This window comes from Aedes aegypti, chromosome 2 (assembly GCF_002204515.2).
Source record: "Aedes aegypti strain LVP_AGWG chromosome 2, AaegL5.0 Primary Assembly, whole genome shotgun sequence".
Lineage (NCBI taxonomy): Eukaryota > Metazoa > Arthropoda > Insecta > Diptera > Culicidae > Aedes > Aedes aegypti.
This window is the reverse complement of record NC_035108.1, coordinates 305,732,958-305,753,010: the sequence shown is the minus strand read 5'-3', so window position 1 is coordinate 305,753,010 and position 20,053 is coordinate 305,732,958. Positions and strand designations below refer to the sequence as shown.

The 20,053-nt window shown below is 39.8% G+C and overlaps 1 protein-coding gene across 2 annotated transcripts; it reads right to left on the bottom strand.

Annotated features, from left to right (window-relative positions):
• Nucleotides 1–380: 380 nt before the first annotated feature.
• Nucleotides 381–12,495, bottom strand: LOC5563809 (melanization protease 1). Of its 2 annotated transcripts, XM_011494902.2 has the most exons (5): nucleotides 12,330–12,495; nucleotides 11,751–11,926; nucleotides 11,454–11,674; nucleotides 876–1,075; nucleotides 381–816 (listed from the first exon to the last, which is right to left on the bottom strand). In XM_011494902.2, the coding sequence occupies exons 1-5, from the start codon at nucleotides 12,481–12,483 to the stop codon at nucleotides 410–412; spliced, it is 1,158 nt and encodes a 385-aa protein (XP_011493204.2). In that variant the 5' UTR covers nucleotides 12,484–12,495; the 3' UTR covers nucleotides 381–409. The 2 variants fall into 2 exon arrangements, with proteins under 2 accessions (XP_011493204.2, XP_001648091.1); XM_001648041.2 differs by lacking the exons at nucleotides 11,454–11,674; nucleotides 11,751–11,926; nucleotides 12,330–12,495 and adding exons at nucleotides 10,357–10,577; nucleotides 10,654–10,932.
• Nucleotides 12,496–20,053: the final 7,558 nt, after the last annotated feature.

Sequence of the window (20,053 nt, the reverse complement as noted above, 5' to 3'; positions counted from 1 at the left end):
AGAGCGGTGGACGGCACTGACGTCCATCTTCCGGATACAATTCGGGATCCTCGTGGTCAATTGCTTCGTATCCCTGGCCCGCCAATTAATTTGGTACACTCCCAGTACTGTAGGGAGAGCCTTTTTTTCCGGCAGTACGGCGTTTCGTAAAACCGTATAGCACGCTCGCGGGGTGCTTAGTTGTTTCGACGCCATCTTCGATTGAACTGACAGCACCCGAGCGAAAAGAAACATGGCACTCATTTTTCGGAAGTCTAGAGAGCTCTCGGAGAAAAAAAAAACGCTCTTTTCTTCAATACAGAAAGCTATTGAAATCATTTTCATTTTTTATTGAACACCTGTTACATGGGCTTTTCGAAGCACTCAAATAATTTGAACGATTAACTTCTTTTATACTTTATTTTAAGAACTATTGCAAATTATCAATGATCCATTCTAAATAATGCTCAACTTTGGTATAGACACCGGGCTCGCTTACCACACCGCAAGTTGCCTGCCCAAACGAGACAACTCCGTGAATCACATACTTCCCATTTCCGAAATACTTCAGCGGACCTCCGGAGTCTCCTTGGCAGTTGTCTGCTTTGTCATTTCCGCCACCGGCACAAAGCTGACTTTCATCTACGGTCAAAACATTGCTCGACAGGGCCAGAGATTCATTGCACTGCCGAGGATCGACAATTGGCACGTAAGCAAAACGCAGTTGATTGGAAAATTCCGTATCGTTTTCCGTGAAGCCCCATCCGGATACCAGCATTTTTGTTTGCGCGATGTTCCCCAATACTTCTTCTAGTGGCAAGCAAATAGGACGTACGTCTGCGGGAAGATGTGTGAAATCCGTTATGTTAATATTTTTTACTGTTTCCTTTACTTACTGTCATTCAATAGTGCTGGGCTGGCAAGCTTAATCAATGCAATGTCATTCTTTTTCTGACTAGGGCTGTATTTGGGATGTTTGATAAATTTTTCCGCCAGGATATCCTGAGGTGGCTCAGCGCATTCTTCTTCTCCGTCAATGTACTTTATGCAGTCGATTGGTGTTGACAAATCCGTTTCTCCAAGGCGTACGGAGTAACTGAAGAAATAGAATAAGTTTTTTTTAAATTTTTAGTTTTAAACATACACTACCCTTTATATTTAAGAACGTAATCGTTTGAAAAAGTATTGCAACACTCAGTTGAATATCGAATGACCCCTTAAAAAGTGTAGCATCACCTTAAAAGGGCAATTTTTTATGTTTTATCTCGAGTAGTCAGTTAGGAGCCCAGATAGCCGTAGCTTTGTGTTCAATGAACACTTCCACAGTTATTAACTGAGAACTTTCTTTACCAAAGTTGCCATATTCGTACTCGTATATCGTGTGGCAGGTAGGGGAAGACGGGGTAAGAGCGCCCGCCGGGGTAAGACGGACCACCTTCAGTTTGGCATGAAAATGGAGATTTTCTTAAAAGTTCACCAAGCACTTTCAATAAACACAAGATTTTTGACATTCCAAACCATTAAGGATGATATTTACATTAATTTTTTCATAACAAATATCAAAAACAAAGTTTCTGCTTGTCAATATTGAATTTGATCTAAATTTAACACATGCTCACTTAAGCATTTCGGAAGGGATTTTTTTCTAAAAACATAACAAATTACCCGTCCATGCATCAACAGAAATGTAAAATATGCTTCAGTGAAGTGAAATATGAGTTGTAAATATTTAGCTTTGAAATGAGGCCATAGTTGCAAAAATTGCGCAAACGGGGTAAAACCGACCACTGTTGCTGGGGTAAGACCGCCACCCCTAATTTATACCAAATAAAATGTCTAAACCATTTAAAAAGTTGTAACTACGATTTACATTTCTATTCAAGTAAAATGAAATCAATTTTGTTATAAAAACAAGCAAAATCCGTATATTTTTCCAAAATATGGGTGTATGGAGGCTAAAATAAGTAAACATCTAAGTGTTTTTAATTAATTAACCCTAAAAATGTTTCAATATCCCCGTTAATCAATGTAGAATTAATAAAACATTATACTGCTTAGAATCATGGGGAATCGATATATTTTTTCGCAAAATTGTGTACAAAAATTGTGGTGGTCGCTTTTACCCCGTGGGTGGGCGGTTTTACCCCGTCGCTAAAAATAATCGTGATAAGACATCACTTTTTCAAGCGTCAAGAAATAAATATTTTTTTACAAATACAACACCTGTGGTATTTTTTGATCATGCCTAAGGCTTCAAAAAACGACATGCTGCGTTGAAAAAGGATTTATTAATTCTTGATTTTGACATACGAATTAATATGCTTAGGCGGGCGGTCTTACCCCGTCTTCCCCTACGATGATACTCTATGCCCAGGGAAGTCAAGGAAATTTTCATTACGAAAAGATCCTGGACCGACCGAGAATCGATCCTAGACACAAATAAGTACAAATGCAAAAATGGTCAATTGTTAAAAAACGCTCTCAGTTAATGACTGTGGTAATTATCTCAAAAACACAGAGTTGAGAAATAGGCTCTGTCTCAGTTGGGACGGTACGCCAAAAAGGATACAAGAATTGATGATTTTTTTATAATCGATGGAGCACCTAAGATAGAGGGAATTGATTTTCTTCATTCGATGCATTGATTCAATTTACTATTGTAACATCGTTGAATATGTGTAGTAGTGTTAGACTTGTGTGAGGTATCTTTTGTGGATCTTGTATCTGAGATTCGTTTTTGCTCCGGTGGAGAAAATTCTTTTACGATATCATTACAAAAAAACAGCGAAAGGTAACCTCAGCTAATAAATGGTCTATTACTAGCTCTAAAACCCTATATCGGCATATTGTTGAGAAAGAAAGCACCATTGACGTAGCTAGGATTTTACAGAAGTAATGTCGGTCGCAATAATCAAGGTTTTCACAAATTTCGTAGTTTTAACAGACTTGTTTTGATTTTATTTATTTGTTATTTTGTCTCATACCGCGGCACATCAGTGATATTTGTAAACTTCAATTTTCGTTACAGAAGCGTTTCATTCTTTTTGCAATCCAGTAAAAAATACTTCTAAAACTCTAGCAAAAAACTCACAAGGAATGTCCTTTGTGATTCTTTAGTTATTCAACCATGTGCTTTGAAGATATTTCTCTGAGAATTACTACGGGAATTTCTTCACGAATTATTTTCTTACTTTTCAGTGGTTTCTTTAAGAACTCCTTTACCAGTTTTTACTGAGTTCGTCCTGGGATTAAAAGATTTCCTGATCTCACCAGCAAATTTCTCGAAGTATCTCAATCGAATAGCTTAGAATTCTCTTGAAGAATTCCACCAGAGAACGCTTTAGAAATTCTTCTAATCATTTCTCCTGGAAGGTCCTATACGTTCTTATTACATATAAATTGTTTGTTCGAAGCCAAAGTTCAAATTTTCAAGAGCACGGATCTGGAGAACCAAACATCCGTTTGAGCTGAAAACCCAATCGATTGGTCACCACTAGCTAGTGACCAATCGATTTAGTTTTCAGCTTTAACGGATATTTGGTTCTCCAGATCCGTGCTCTTGAAAAGCTCGATTGACTTAGATTGCTCTTCACTGTCGGTCCACTTTGGACGACATCCAAGTCTTTAATGCGATCAGTGTCTGAGCATCCCCGATCTCAGACTCCTGCTTGAACTTCCCTTTATGGTATTTTTGGACAACTCCGTTGCATAAAATACCGTGGTACAAAAACGCGTCCAGGAAACATGATTCCCAAATTCGTTTTTTTTTTCTGAATAATCCAAATAATGCTGTTTTATCATTAGGCAGCATATTCACTGCATTCTGATGTTTTTTAGGATATCCTGCTCGAGGTGTTTGGTGATGATGATTTCCCTTATGAGAATTCACTAAAATAAACATACATTGACTTCAAGTCGTATAATTTCCAAAATAATTAATTGAAAAAATAGACAAAATTACAAAATGAATTTCTCAGACAATACTTAGCATGCATTATTGTCGAAAAATAAGATTTAATTTTCAAGGAATTTCGGCATGGGCAAGTTTTCAAGATTAATAGCTAAAAAAATGTAACAAAATCGACAAATTCAGCAATCTTTTTGATTATGATTCAATGTTTTATGTATTTTTACATCCCTCCCCTTGGTTATGCGACCTTGCCGCGATGGGAAGGCATAATCCATTAGCCCATATGATGGAAACCAAAGGCGTAACCTGTAGTGGTGGTATCACATTTTGGTATTTTTTGCTTAAAGCCGCGTCATAATTCATATGGCATAGACGCAATAATATCTCGGATGTGATCCAACGGACATTCTGCGTTATTGATAGAATTGATGCCCATTTCAAATAATTATTCTATTCGAATTGGACATTAATACTATTGGTGACGTTCAGTTTGCCTTTTGCTAACCAGAATGATCCGAAGCCACTCTTACTATTAGCTAGCAAGATACATCGTTATCATATACGACGTAGGAAATACTAAGGAACTCTTAGGAAAATGACTAGTAGATTCACTGAGTAGAAATAAGTGGCGATAATCTTATTTTCATTTGGTTTTTACATTGCCATAATAAGAAATACCTCTTTTGTAACAGCGGTATAAATAATCTAAATCCAGCTTCATTTTCGCAAAATGTACAAGTAGAAAGTAGGCGTTGTGAAGCATTGCATTTGGCACCGAAAAGTGAATCTTGTAGAAGACTTTAATAGAAGCCTAAGGTAACTTTACTCCTAAATATTCATTATAAAAATGACTATGGAAAGTAAGACGCTGAGATCGATCATTATGGTACACTTGCTAGTTTTGAAAAATTGTTGAACAGACAAGGAGACTTTTTTCTTTAAGGATATATGAACGTAATGACCAATAAATACTTTTAACAAAAAAAAAATGAAACTAGCTAGAACTACTACTAAACAGCCTAATTTTGTTAAGACTTGACGACAATTGACATTAAAGACTCTAATCTTACGTAAAAGACAGAAGTAATCAGAATAGCACTTGAATGACAAATTATTCAAAACCATTTCGACTAGACAGTATCAGTAATGGCACTACTACACTATTATTTCAAACAAATTCTGATGGAGCTGCTGATTTTCACAATGCTTCCTTTTCTCCGAAGCAAGGGAATATGGGTATTTTTCAAAAACTACCACGTCACAATACTTATAAAAAAGCAGTGTTCATATGGGTGCCATTGCCTAGTCCGTCTGAGTATTCGTCCTGGTAGAGGGGTAACTTGGCAAAAGCCAGACCGAATGTTCAGCCTTGACAAGTCAAGCTGTCAGACAGCTCCAACTGAACACCACACAAAAACAATTTTTTTTATGTATTTCTACATAAATAAATATATTGCTTAAACTATATTTTTCAAGAAAACTAATTGTTTCATAAACTATTTCATTTATTTACAACAGAATTTTTCAAAAACATTTCGATATTCTTTATATGATTTTAGTGAAATCAAATTCCAAATATCGAAAGATGGCTTCAGTAGCGTACTAGCATCCTGTCTACAGCGCCAAACTCTTCCCGCGGATACGATCCGGTAGGGAATAATTAATACGGAGAGATACGTTCGAATTCACGGTTTATTTCTAACTGATTTGGTATATCACATGATGTTGTATTTATAGTCCTCTACCCTATTGTACTTGCATAGAATATTCTCGATGTGCATTGTTGTATACAATAATGTGTTGTGTCTAAACTGTTATACAATTGACGGACTGAATATTCTGGAACTGTCAGACAATAGAGAGAATGAAAATGTAAATAAACAATCGTTAGATTGAGTTCGGTCTGGAAAGATCGAAAGGTAAGTTGATTGCTTATGATGAAATTATAATGGTTTACTGATGTTTTCTGTTTTGTTTCAGGTATGCTCGATTGTTATGGTATGCTCTACAGGTAAGTAGTTTCAGTGTTGCCAGAATGGCAGAATTTATGGAGTGTTTGTGGCCTCAACATGAGGCATGTTCGTCCACCGGTGTGGTGCCACAACAAGGCCTGTGAAGAACCTCACCCCATCGCTGATGTTTTAGAAGCTTTCATCACAAAGATATTGAACTCGATGGTTGCATGATAACATTTGAAGGTATGCTTTCAATTCCCCTCTACTAAAGTGAAAGTAAAAGATTAGAATAAAGTCCAGAACAAAAAAACAAATACAAATACAAATAATGAATAACATTTATGTTTCGTTTGTATTTTCTTTATAAAAACTACCATAAAACATGATATGACGGTTTTCGCATTTTTTATGGACCATACCTGGGAGGGAGAAACCGATACGAAATTTATTTACGTCATAGTGAGCCGAGATTATGCTGTCACGAACTGTCACCGTGAGCCCAGATCTTAAACAATGGACCGATGCACGAGTTCACTCGTTGACGTTTGAGCGGTGCCATATAATTTATGTGACCATTCGCTCCCAATACGACAATTCGTCCGGTGGGGTGTGCTGCTGTCGTCACGATGATGGTTGACGAGAGCAATGTCAAACTCATTCATGGTTTCAAAACATTCGGAACAAAATATTAATTTTCACCGCTTACTTCACTTATGTATGAAATTGAATGAGATCCAATGGTAGAGAATTCATTTATCTACCCAATGGTATTTTTAGGGGCAGCGGAGAATGTCCCGAAGTGTGTTTTATTCAAGCGCAAAAATCGCTCAGGCGAAAGTTCCAATGAAACTAACCACACATATCCTGGTTTTCCAACCTCAAACTAGTGCTCCTACCAGCCGGATCTTAATTTTTATGAAAGTAGTGCAATAATACAAAAAACAAATGTATGTAGAACATACAGAATGGATATTCCTACCTTTTCCGCCTAACTGTTTCACTGTGAACCGTCTTATATCAGGAAAATTAAACATTTTTCCCCACAGCGGCATGTGATGGATGCGTGAAAAATCAAATCTCTCATCATCTGACTAGTTGCGCTACCAAAGTATAGATGGCTAACAGTATGTTGCGTTTCGCGATTGGAGGCCTATAGCAACCCGTGAATATGGCACCGCTCAAACGTCAAATTCGTGAACTCGTGCATCGGTCCATGGACCAACATTATATCAGCGCATAATTGATCAAAACGTATTTTTGCATTTTATCAAATGTAACTAAAAATTGATCAAGAAGCTAGTCATGTTTATTCAAAAGTAATGTCACGATAGCACCTTCTATTCTGATTGAATATAATGTATCAAATACGCGTCCTTTTACTTTTTCCAATAAAAAAGGGAATTGAAATGCATATTAAATTTTGGCCCTTTTCTTATGTATGTCCGTATAGATCGAAGGTACACAATAAAAGAAATCGAGCGATTTTCATCGAGTCTGCCTTGATTGTCGTTGGCAAGCTGGAGTTTTCTTGCAGTTTGAAAAAACTTTGTGTCAAATTTCGAGTGTAGTATCGGTGCCTCCCTCCCAGGGCCATACTGTACATAGCTTAACCAATTAAGAAATCAGCTCTACTTAACAAATTTCTTCAAGAATTTTCAATTGAAAATTCCTAGCCTTTCCTAATTTAGGTCTTCCAGATCATAACAGTGGCTGCCCACTATTTTCCTAACCACCGCTGAGCAGATCAGAGATTGGTGCCACTTTGTATCGAACTACAATTGCGTATAAACCGCTGATAATACCTTGGACAGACATCTGATACATATACCATGGTACAAGTTGCCAAGAAAATTATTCCAAGGCTATCTTGAATGAAGACAATTATCAGTAAGAAACCCATTTCAAGATAATTGTACCATGGTACGTATACCACAAGTGTGTCATAAGTATAACACCATGCGAGACCGAGTAATCGTCGGATGTCTTTTACGCTCCTAGGACGGGCATAGTCGAAAATAGGCAAGATTCTAGAATTGTCGATTGAAACACCGTCTTCCGTCAACAGGTACCCAAGGTAAGATACCTGTTTTCGAAAAAAAAACGGCTTTTATCGAGTGAAAAATAAAAAAAGGCATTCTCCGAATTATAAGTTCACAATATGTTATCGGATAGATTTGTTGATACAAGAAAATCAATGAATATTATATCATTCTTCCATGGATATGAGAGACATGCGAATAAATTTTGTGTATGTACATTTTTAATCATATAATTTAACATATTTTTAACATAGTTATCATTTTTTAAGGATTAAGCCAGGTTCATATTCTAATCATATACCAGGGGGGCGATTCCAAAAATGATTGCTCCCAAGGGGGCGAAAGTAAAAAAAGTTCGAGAACTGATCTAGATATACAAAAATGTTGGGTTCTAAATCGAAACCGATAACCCCATTAATCAGCACATTGTAAAAGGGGCGTTGGTAAGGCCGAATGAACAAACCTTAAAACGGAACAATCCTTGTGGTGTACTAATGGTTGTGTAGTCCCGAGATTCCTCTTCTAAAGGAATCTGAAAATATGCGTCCTTAAGATTCACCACCGAAAAGAACTTCGCACTACCTAATCGATGGAAAATCTTTCCCATGTTACGCATAGGGCACGAATCTTTTTTGTCCAAGCATTAACACCATGGGAATCCAAGCAAACTCGTAGCTTACCATTCGACTTGCGAACTGACACTGGAGCGCTGGCCCACTCGCTTGAAAACTCTTCGATGGCATCCATTCTCCGGTATCTGTCCAGTTCCGCCTTACATTTCAGCTTGTACCACCTGTACAAAGGATGCCGCCTAGTTTTTGCTCCCTCTTCTAAAATAATTTCATGTTCTAACAACGACGTTCTTCCTAGACGATTTTCTGGGATGCAAGGAAATGTTTTGATAGCCTTGGCAAGATCCTGGGATGGAGAAACCAATACGAAATTTATGTACGTCAAGGTGAGTCGAGATTCTGCTGTCACGAACTGTCACTGTGAGACCAAATCTTAAACAATGGACAAACATTAGTGTGGGACAAAATTTAGATTCTCGCTCCAGTCCACTTTTTGGATTGCATTTAGGTCCCATAACAACTGTGCAAAATTTCAGCTCGATCGGTGAAACTATATTTACGCGACAGCCGTTCAAAGTTTGTTTAGAATTTACTATGGGAAAACTTACTTTTGCAAAGAAAAATCGCTAGAGGTCACCCATTGACCTCTATAAAAATTCTGAACACAGACCTGCTGTTACTTTCACACGTTACGACACCGCCTACTGTCAAATTTTCATTCATAAAATGAGCGATCAGCTGTTCAAAAACGTCTCGTAAAATGGACAATAAGCAAAGACATCCCGCAGATCAAGTACGCTCAGTTTGTGTGTGGGTAAAATCGCTTCTCTTTTGTAGTTGATCATTAAAAGAGGGAGAAAGAGGATAATTCAAGAGCAAGGAAGAAGCCTGGTGATCACTCATTCTGCAATCACTGTTGTTGATTGTCAAATCAAAGTGTTATTGATAGCTCACAAGTGATGTTGATAGTTTTAGTATATCAGCCAGGTTTCAAATTTTTGAAACCTGAACCCGACCCGTACCCGACTTATTTTATTTCTTCAAACCCGGACCCGACCCGAACCCGAGACAATATTATAAAGGCAAACCCGGACCCGATTCGAACCCGAAAATATTTCGTTGTTCGAAACCGAGCCCGACCCGAAACCCGTATTTTTTGTAAGAAAAATCCGAATAAAACCCGAACTCGAATAGATGGTAAATTCAACGTTTCTGATGAATAGAGAAGCTTTCAGAATGCTATTCTGTTCACAATTCTCACCAAACCCGACTCAACCCGACTTTTTTCAAGCCCGAACCCGACCCATACCCGATAATTTTGTAGCCTTCAAACCCGACTCGAACCCGAACCCGAAAAATTTCAAATTTACAAATCCCGATCTCAGGGCCTTCCTTAACCGAGTGGTTAGAGTCTGTGGCTACAAAGCAAAGCCATGCTAAAGGTTACTAGGTTCGATTCCCGGTCGGTCCAGGATCTTTTCGAAATGGAAATTTCCTTGACTCCCCTGGGCATAGTGTGTCATGGTACCTGACACACGATATACGAATGCAAAAATGGCAACTTGGCAACTTTGTCAAAGATTGCTCTCAGTTAATAACTATGGAAGAGCTCATTGAACACTAATCTGAAAAGCAGGCCATGTCCCAGTGAGGGCGTAATGCCACGGAGGAAAAAGAAGAAGAATTCACGAACCACGATATATCAACCCCGTTGTTCGTAAATTGAGGTTACAGTGTATTATCAGCATCTCGAGATCTTGATACCATGTGAATGTTCCTGTTTTTTATACTGCTAAACCTTGCAAGGTTATTCAATATTTCGCTGAGTGTCGTAATGTTTTTCAAGCGAGTCCGTACTTCTGACGAATAATTTATAGTTATTTATTAACAATTGAACTTACACTGATTTGCGTCTACAATGTGTTGCGGTAAGGACGTACCGCTGAGCAATTAAAGTACCTCCGCAATGAAATTTGCCATCGAATCCCCTGAGTAAAGCCATCCACGGAAACTGGAACACAGTGGCCACCTTTCCATGGGCAATTCGGGGCGTTACTTGCTTACCGCAGGTTTCCATATCCAGCAAGTGGCGTCCCGGTTTAAGGCAGCATATCTTGTACAACTTTGTTTAGAAACAGATAGATTCGTTATCATCAATTGCAATCAGAATGAACTTGGAATGAAAATTATGAGACCACCTTCTTTCCAGACGCTTGGTGTTCCACAGCGCACATCAAAGATTTCACTTCATTCTGCACCTTTCTTGGCCAATTCCTCGATGATGTTCCAGCGTAGCTACGATAATCCGCACAGTCGTTGAACGGTGTGCATTTCCGGTCCGGACTACACTTTTTGGGAAGAAACTGTGCTGAAGATGTGTTCAGAGCAACACAAATGATCGTCGCAACGAGAATCGATCGCTTTTCCATCTCAATTGTATCGCGTTTCGCGCTGAACTGTCGTTGAGTGTGTGAAGTATATACAGACCAATGTGGTTATTCCGTGATTATACTTTGATAATGCTCGACATTGTAGGAAATATGTTTTTGCACTCGTTTATTTTCTGGTTTGAGGATGTGATAAGACATTCGAAATTGCATTGATTTTTTGAAGAAATGCGTGGATAAAACTTGCTAGAATTATTACAGCAAAGCAAAACCATGTTGAAGGTGTCTGGGTTCGATTCCCGGTCCAGGATCTTTTCGTAATGGAAATTTCCTTGACTTCCCTGGGCATAGAGTATCATCGTACCTGCCACACGATATACGAATGCGAAAATGGCAACTTTGGTGAGTTTTTACCAACTTTATGTGTGAAAAGTACTTAATACAAATATTAAATTAGGTCACTGTATAATCATGATCTCGAGAATAGCATCTTGGATATTCCTGTATTTCAGTAATATTAAACTTTTCAAGGCGATTGAATATTCAGCTGAGTGTTTCAATATGTACTTTTATCCGGTAGCGTATGCTTAATTTTCAACAATTGAACTTACACTGGTTTGCGCCTGCAATGTGCTGCGGTAAGGACGTACCGCTGAGCAATTAAGGTACCTCCACAATGAAACTTGCCATCGCGTCCCCTGAGTAGAGCCATCCACGGAAACTGGAACGCAGTGGCTACCTTTCCATGAGCAATTCGGTTCGTTACTTGCTTACCGCAGTTTTCCATGTCCAGCAAGTGGCGTCCCGCCTTAAGGCAGCATATCTTGTACAACTTTGTTTAGGAACAAATAGATGCGTTATTTTTAAATGTAATCAGAATGAACTTGGGATAAAAAAAATGAGTCCACCTTCTTTCCAGGCGCCTGGTGTTCCACATCGCAAATCAAAGATTTTACTTCATTCTGCACCTCTTTTGGCCACTTCTTCGATGATGTTCCAGCGTAGCTACGATAATCCGCACAGTCTTTGAACGGTATGCATATCCGGTCCGGACTACACTTTTTGGGAAGAAACTGTGCCGAAGATCAGTGTTGTGAAAAACTCAATTTCTCACAACTCACGCTTGAGATTTTTCATGCGTGAGTTGTCAATCATGCAACTCAGCAGTCAAAAAATCATGGATGAGTTGGCTCACCTTTTTGACTCATTGTCTCGTATTTCCACAATTAACTCACACACGGCAATAATTTCTTGTTAGTCTGGTAAAATTATAGTAATCCTTTCTTACGTTAACAACAACATTCGTGTTTCACGAGTTTTTGCCGGGTTTTGCGACTGAATCATTTTTTACGGTTTGAGTTGATTGAGTTGATTTTGCATCAAAATCTCAAGCGTGAGATTTGCGAAGCAGATCTCTAATGAGTTTGCTCTCACGGGAGAGCGTATTGATTGAGATTTTGAGTGTGAGCCTATCAACACTGCCGAAGATGTGTTCAGAGCAACACAAACCATCGCCGCAACGAGAATCAATTGCTTTTCCATCACAATCGTATCACGTTTCGCGCTGAACTGTTGTTGAGTATGTGAGTACATACGCCCAAAGTTAATCTGTGATTTTACTTTTATAATGCTCGGCATCATAGGAAATATGTTTTGGCACTCGGTTCAAGGTTGTGATTAGAATGAAACTTTGTATTGAATTTTTGAAGAAATGCGTGAATGAATCTTGTTGGAATTATTACTAAGTGATTAGCACAAATTCGGAGGTGGTACAGTCATTAACCGTTGTGTAAGAATTGTATCCTTCTAATTCATTACCAAAGTCAGAGATTTAGGACTTGCTCTTAGATAGTGTGGAGAGATCATTAGGTGAAATGGTGACAAATTTTGTAAAATATTACATGAATACATGGAGAGATAAAAAAAAGAATTAACCCACCGTCAGTCTCTCAAGTGTACTGTGTACACGCACTTTGCGAAAAGTCGAAAACACGTGGAAATTCCATTCAAATTGATCCGGGTGTTGGTCATATTCCAAGATCTACTCTTATTTTTTACTTGTACAAAAGATTTTTTTTCGAACTATATATCCCGAATAGATACAGGAATTCCCGGATAAAAACGTACCATCCAGTGAATGGAATAAGCCATTAATGTACAATATAACGTATTGGATACAATACAGCGTATTGTAGTTAAATGTCGAAGCAACATTATTCTTGTTTGGATATACAATTCAAAAACAATATAATATATTGTAACAGAATGCTGTATTGTTTTTTATTGGTTTTATATCTTACAATTTTGGTCAAATTCCTATTGTCGCGTAAAACAACTGTTGCTTTTTTCTGTGTAGCTTATCTGAAAGAAGTAAACAAAATAAGTTCAGAAAGCAAGAAATGTTGGGTGAAAAATATTCAAAAAGTAAAAACAAGTAGTTTTGTAGAAGTCACTTGAATGTTGTTAAGTGGACTGTAGTTTTCGAATAAGTCACTGCTTCCCGGATAGTTGAAGGGGTGATTTGTGTCTTTACTCAGATCGAAACACTTTAACACCGGTTTATTCTCGGAACGACAATTGAACTTTATTGTCTCGGAACGAATAACTTGAATTAACTGATTTGCGTTACACTTCTGTTGGGTCGAGTGGTATTAAGTCAAAGAGAGGGTCAAAGAGAGATTTTGATTCCTTCCCAAGTAACATTGGTAGCTGAAAAGTAGCTTAATCAGCTAAAATGCTTCCTATTCAGCTTCTTTTCAGCTGAATAAGCTGTTATTCAGCTATCAATGTTACCGGGGTTATTACCCTAGCTTATATACCTTGTGCAAAGGTTAAACGTCTATATCTATCTCTATCTAATGTTTCGTCTTTATTCCTCGGGACTCGTCTAATTAGGAACAGAAAAATTTACCTACATTTTTGATGCACGCTGAAATTGGTCATCTCACTCGGGACTAGTTGGTTGCGTCTTGTACATTCTCCCCCCGTTGAAAGGGAGCATTCAACATATTGCCGTCGGGACTTCGTAGATCTTGATTTCTCGGGACGTCGTTACGATGCACTTTCGGGAGTTCACATTTCATCGGATCTCTATCCAATATTGTTGCTTGCTTCAATGTCGTTGTCCTTGATTGGTAGCAAACTAAGTCGTGAAACTGATCGCTTGTATACGCCTCTCGCCGTGCGTACTGTTACGACTCTCACGATGTTATCGTTACCAGGGAAAAGTTGCTCGATTCGTCCTAGTAGGCATTGTTGAGGAGGAACGTTGTCTTCGCGTACAATTTCCAACTGACCTACTGCTACTGGAACCTTGGTGTGCCATTTAGAACGCTGCTGGAGTTGGTGGATGTAGTCGACGTTCCACCTACGCCAGAAATGCTGAACGTACCGCTTAATTTTGTCCCATCGAGACAAAGTGTGGATGTTTGTGTCAAATCGGGTTCAGCTATTGCGTTCAGAGGCCGGAAGATCAAAAAAAGACCCGGCGTTAAGGCATTGTAGTCGGTTGGGTCGTCGGAGAGAGCACACAGCGGTCTGGAGTTTAGGGTAGCTTCGATTCTCGTCAACACAGTTATCATCTCCTCATAGGTCAGGATGGCTTCACCAAGGGTTCTGCACAAATGATGTTTGAGGAACCGAACTCCAGCTTCCCACAAACCTCCAAATGATGGCGCTCTGGGAGGAATGTAGATCCATTCGATGGTTTTCTCTTCGGTAAAGCCCTTAAGCTTCTTCAAAAACGATTGGGAGTTGAAGAGCTCGTGCAGCTCCCGGAGCTCGTTGTTGGCGCCGACAAAGTTGGTAGCGTTGTCGGAGATTAGCTTGGCACATTTTCCTCGTCGAGACACAAACCTTTAAAGGGCTTCGATGAATGCAACTGTCAGGGATCCAACGAATTCTAGGTGTATCGCTTTTGTTACTTGGCATACAAACACACAGATGTAGGACTTGGCACGGGTCGTAGATCGAATTGTTGGTTTGAGGTACACCGGTCCGCAAAAATCTACCCCAGTATTGTAGAAGGGATAGACAAGCTCCACACGGTCCGTTAGAAGCTCGCCCATGTATTGTTGCAACGGTTTTGGTTTTTGACGGAAGCATCGTAGGCAGTTGAAGCGTTTGATGGCAGACTTCCCGCGTTCAATCCAGAATGTCTCCCTGATCATGGACAAGGTGAGCTGATTTCCAGAATGCAGATTCTCCCGATGGTACTCTCGGATGATAGCTTCCGTGAACTTGTGGTACGGAGGCAAGATGTATTGGTGCTTCATGTCGAAATTGCAGTTCTTTTTACGTAGCCGTCCTCCCACTCGCAGAACGCCTTGATCGTCGATGAACGGAGATAGGGAAATCAATTTAACCCTGGTGTCGATCATCTTCCCTTGCTGCAGCTGACGAACTAGATCCGGGTAGGCCTCCCCTTGCACTAGCTTGACCAACTGTTATTCGGCTGATGTCTTCTCGGCATTACTCATCTTGGATGCTTTCGAAACGTTGGGTCGCTTCCTCATAATGCTAATGAATCGTTGCACCCAGACCATCCCGCATAGAAAAATACATTTTGGCTTATGTTCAAAACAGTAAACATCCTCTTACTGTAAAGGTGATTGTATTTCAAACAGTTGCTTTTTTGTTGAACAATATGACGCATAAAGATTCAAATTATTAAGAACAGTTTAAGTAACTCATTTCGAATAGTGACAGATTGTGATACTGTTTAATTACTGTTAAATCATATGGGGATCGAAACCAGAAAGAAATGGTTAAAATATAACTACACATTTCGCCAAATTGTTTTAGTTTATATTTGCACAACATACTAACACACATTTACATTCCACCATTTGATAATTTTAATGAACAGTTTGCCAAATTATTACATGCATTAGTATTTGTGAGCGCAAATTCCCACCGTTTTTGTGCACACGCTTAAAAAGCTCAACATATAAGTTCCACACTCCGATCAAAATTTATTTTGTTTTTCCAACGAGATTTTACACGCATCTCAACCATAAAAAAGGAAAACTTCAAAAATTATTCTATTTCTTTGACTAGCATCTTTCTTTGTTCTTTGATATGGAAATGACAACATTTTTAACTGATTGTGTCAATCTCGCAAAATCATGATGTTATTGTTTTAGTGTGCATACAGTTGTTTATTTTGTGAGACCGAAAAGTTTGAACGCAAAGTGAAAAATGGAAAATCCGTGTCGGCGCTTGATGAATCTAGGCATCATCACCGAGAATAGCTGAAAGCATCTTCCCAGTCGGGTTGAAACCATCCCCTTTCGTCGAGCCGGAAGTGCTGAAATTTCCCCACAAGGACCCATATCCAGTACCAGATTGAAAGTTTTTCCACCAAACAGAAGCACAATCTGGCTGAGCGGCGTCGCCCGGAATGGTGTTCCTGTTATCTGCGGTGCCGGTTTGGCTAGGAGGTGATCGCCCACGGTGAGTGCATGAGGATTTATAACGCTAAAAGAAAAGTGTATGTCCAAGATACATATACATATACATGTTAAAATTAAAGATTGATGGCGAACGAACTACCGGAGGAGAAACATAAAATGAAGTGAAAGCAGTGTTTTTTACATAACAAAAAAAAAAAAAAATAAAGATTATGAACACATGAAATAAATATATATTTTATTATTATATGCTGGAATAGTTTTCATTGACTTGAAAAATATGACATCACTGAGATTAAGAACAAAAAGTGGGACGTAAAGGAAGGGAAAGTAGTATATAGTATAAGTACAACACAACAGCATAGTATATAGTAAAAATACAATAAAGCACAATAAAACGGAAATTTTACATGCAGTAAAAATTCTTTTCAAATGTTATGGTTCAACTGTTCTTGTACTGTTTGTTATACTGTTGATTGGCCAAAAAATGGATGGTATATCGACCATTTAGCAGACTGTAAACGAAAAAAAATGTTCGAGAAAATCGAAGTTTTTGAATGGTGACATAACTTAACCGCCTATTCCCCATACTGTACTTTTTCCAATTACCGTTCAACAGACTGTCAAAATAGTTTGTGATACAGTAGACTTATTGTTATTTTTGATGTTGTAGGAAATTGTTTGAATACTGTCGCAAACTGTTTTGGATTTTACGGGAAACAGTACTGATATTGTTCTTAGTTATGCGGGATGACTCGAACCATTCGACGATAGGAACTGATGTTCTCGAAAATAGGGAACGTTTCGGTTGGTTCCTCGGCACAAACGTTGATTGTTTCGTAGACTTCTCCAGGTTCTTGGTACTCCGCTGGCCACGTTGATTCTTCACCTCGCAGAAATTCGGGTCCATTCCACCACAAAGTTGCATGTTGAAGCTCGCTCGGCATCAAGCCTCTTGATATGATGTCCGCTGGGTTGTCGTTGGTACCTACATGACGCCAGTCCATTGTCGATATTAACGCTTGAATCTTTGCGACTCGATTTGCCACAAATTGCTTGAGTTGTTCAGGCCGTCGAGCGATCCAAGCAAGAGCGATCGTTGAATCGCACCAAAGAACCATTTTATCGATACGGATATTTAAGGCATTTATGGTATCAGTGACAAGTTGAGCCAAGAGCAAAGCACCACATAATTCAATCCTGGGTATTGTGAGATCAGGCTCAAACCCTTTTGATTTATTCGACTTTTTGATTGGGGCTACACGTGACCTTGAGCATGGTAGCGACATATTGACCTGACCATTTTCGTTCGTAGACCTGAGATAGACGCAAGCCCCAAAGGCAAGATTTGAGGCGTCAGAACAGCCGTGAATTTGAATAGACATGGAGGTGAACGGCAGAATACGTCGGCTAATCTTGATCTGCTGGAGACTACCCAACTGTGTTTTGAACTCCATCCATCTTTCGATGTCCTCTTGATCCGCCTTTTCGTCCCAGCCTTTCTCCTTCCTCCACAAGCCTTGCATGATGAGCTTCACCACGATGATCACGGGTCCGGCCAATCCAATGGGATCGAAAAATCTTGAGATGCTTGACAGAATTTCTCACTTCGTACCTTCTGCCTTTCCGAGGATGATTGGGTCAACGTTGAGCATGAAAACATCTTCGTCAGGCTTCCAGATGATTCCCAGGGCCTTCACTGATTGTTTATCGCCGACCAACAACTTTTGTTCGATTTTGTCCTGAGGGAGGGTTTGAAGGAATTCGCTACTGTTGGAACACCACTTGTGAAGTTCGAGTTTTCCACTTTTAAATAGCCCAATGATTTCATCCTACAGCTGAATCGCTTGCTCTAGTGTTTCTGCGCCGGTCAAAACGTCATCGATGTACGAATCTTCACCAATAATCCTCGCCGCCTCGGGAAAGCGTGCAGCTTCGTCGATACATAATTGCTTCACTGCCCGAACCGCTTGGAAAGGTGCGCTTGCGAGTCCGTAGGTCACCGTTGTGATCCGATACACACGAAGATCGCTTGTTTTGGTAGATGTCCATATATTTGCTGAAATTGTTGATGGTTCGAAGCAACTTGGACTTGTCGGTACATTTTGCTGATGTCTGTGGTGAACGCTATCTTCGGAACACGGAACCTCAATGCCATTTCATTCAACTTCGGCTGTATCACAGGACCAACGAGTAAATTGTCATTCAGTGATCTTCCGTTGCTTGATGCCGCAGATCCATCAAAAACTACACGTCTGCTTTCAGGCTTTTCAACAGCATGATGAGGAAGGAAGTAATCCTGACCAGGTTCAGCCTTATAGTGTTCCAAAGGACCCAGTTCTACCATATGGCCTAGACTTATGTATTCGTTGATGAAGTCTTCGTAGTCCGTGGCCAAGGTCCAGTTACGCGACAAGCGTCTGGCCAATGCCTGCAGTCGTTTCAAAGCCATCTGTTTGGAATCGCCAAGATCCGGACAACCAGTTTTGAACGGAAATTCCACAATATAGCGACCATCCTCTTGACGACGGTGAGTATCAAAGAAGTGCTGTTCCGCTTGCTCTTCCTCGGTTGTGAACCTTGAGTCAATGTTGCCACCTTCAGTTTCCCAAAAACTCCTCAACAGAAGGTCCAGATTTTTGTTCGAGACAAGTGCAGAAACAACTGGCCATTTGAGCAAAAATCAGTTCAGACATTTTATCCAGTGGGATATCGATGGCGTTCAAAGCACGGATGTTCTTCAAAAAATTGTCGAGCAACGAACGCAAGCCAGCAGCATTTTCGGCAGTCAAATGCGGAATTTGGAACTGATCCCCCAAATGTTTCTCGACCAAACATCTCTTGTTTTCGTAGCGACGGTTCAATGCATCCCAAAGTGAAGAAAACGTCTCCTCGTTACATTGCAAATGTTTTGCCTCCCCACTCAGGCACATTCGCAGATGGTCCGTTTGCGGTTTGCATCGTTTCAAAAGACGACGGATTTTGAAACGATTGCTATCAAGGATGTCCTCTATTTCTTCCCCACGTTCCTGGATATCACCCAAGTCATCGTCCTTCACCAACCCATAGAGTTTCGAACGGGTATCAAGAAATTGGCCACGTAAATCATCGAGGACAGATAATTTTTCTTCCAGCTCGTCAATGTCACCCGTTTCAGCAGAAAAGGCTTCTACGAACGACAAGAGCTTATTCGAGCGATCTCGAATGGCGTCGAAAATTCGACACAGGCAAACAATTTGCAGCTTTTTCTAGGTCATTTTGAGGTCACGCTAATATGCTTTAAGTGGGCTTGCTCAATGGAATACAAAATGGCTCGTCACCTACCTTTGTTCTCAGGAGTTTGGCGGTTGGCGCAGGCTGTCTCGCTCACCCAGCGACACGCAATGGCTGCCGACGGCGTCAGTAGGCACTTTCTGGAACGCAGTTTGGTGCCTCTTAGGATGCTTGTAGCACTTTTATTCTTCTCTTGGTGTACTCGAACGCTCTTTTTAGCATTTATTGTTCACTTTTCCGAATTTTCAGTATATTTTTGGGCCGTATAATCTGGTCCCTTTTTCGATTTTTGGGTTCACTGTTCACTTTTTTCGATACGGCAGCTTGGCTGCTCCGTCCACAGTTTTTGCACTCGCGACGGTTTCAAACGATCACGATTCGCACTTTTCGGAATTATTGCTTAAGCAATTCGATTCCAATTCACTTGGGACGATTCCTCCCTCGAATTCGAGACGTTTTTGGGGCCTTTTGACTCCTTTCACCGATTTCACTCGCGACGGATCTCGCGGAAAAAGAATTTGTTCTTG

Coding starts and splice junctions, on each gene's coding strand:
- LOC5563809 (XM_011494902.2), bottom strand. CDS start 12,483: ATGATGCCGAGCATTATAAAAGTAAAATCACAGATTAACTTTGGGCGT. Junction 11,927..12,329: donor TTGTGTTGCTCTGAACACAT/CTTCGGCAGTGT, acceptor CACAACACTGAT/CTTCGGCACAGTTTCTTCCC. Junction 11,675..11,750: donor ACCAGGCGCCTGGAAAGAAG/GTGGACTCATTT, acceptor TCCTAAACAAAG/TTGTACAAGATATGCTGCCT.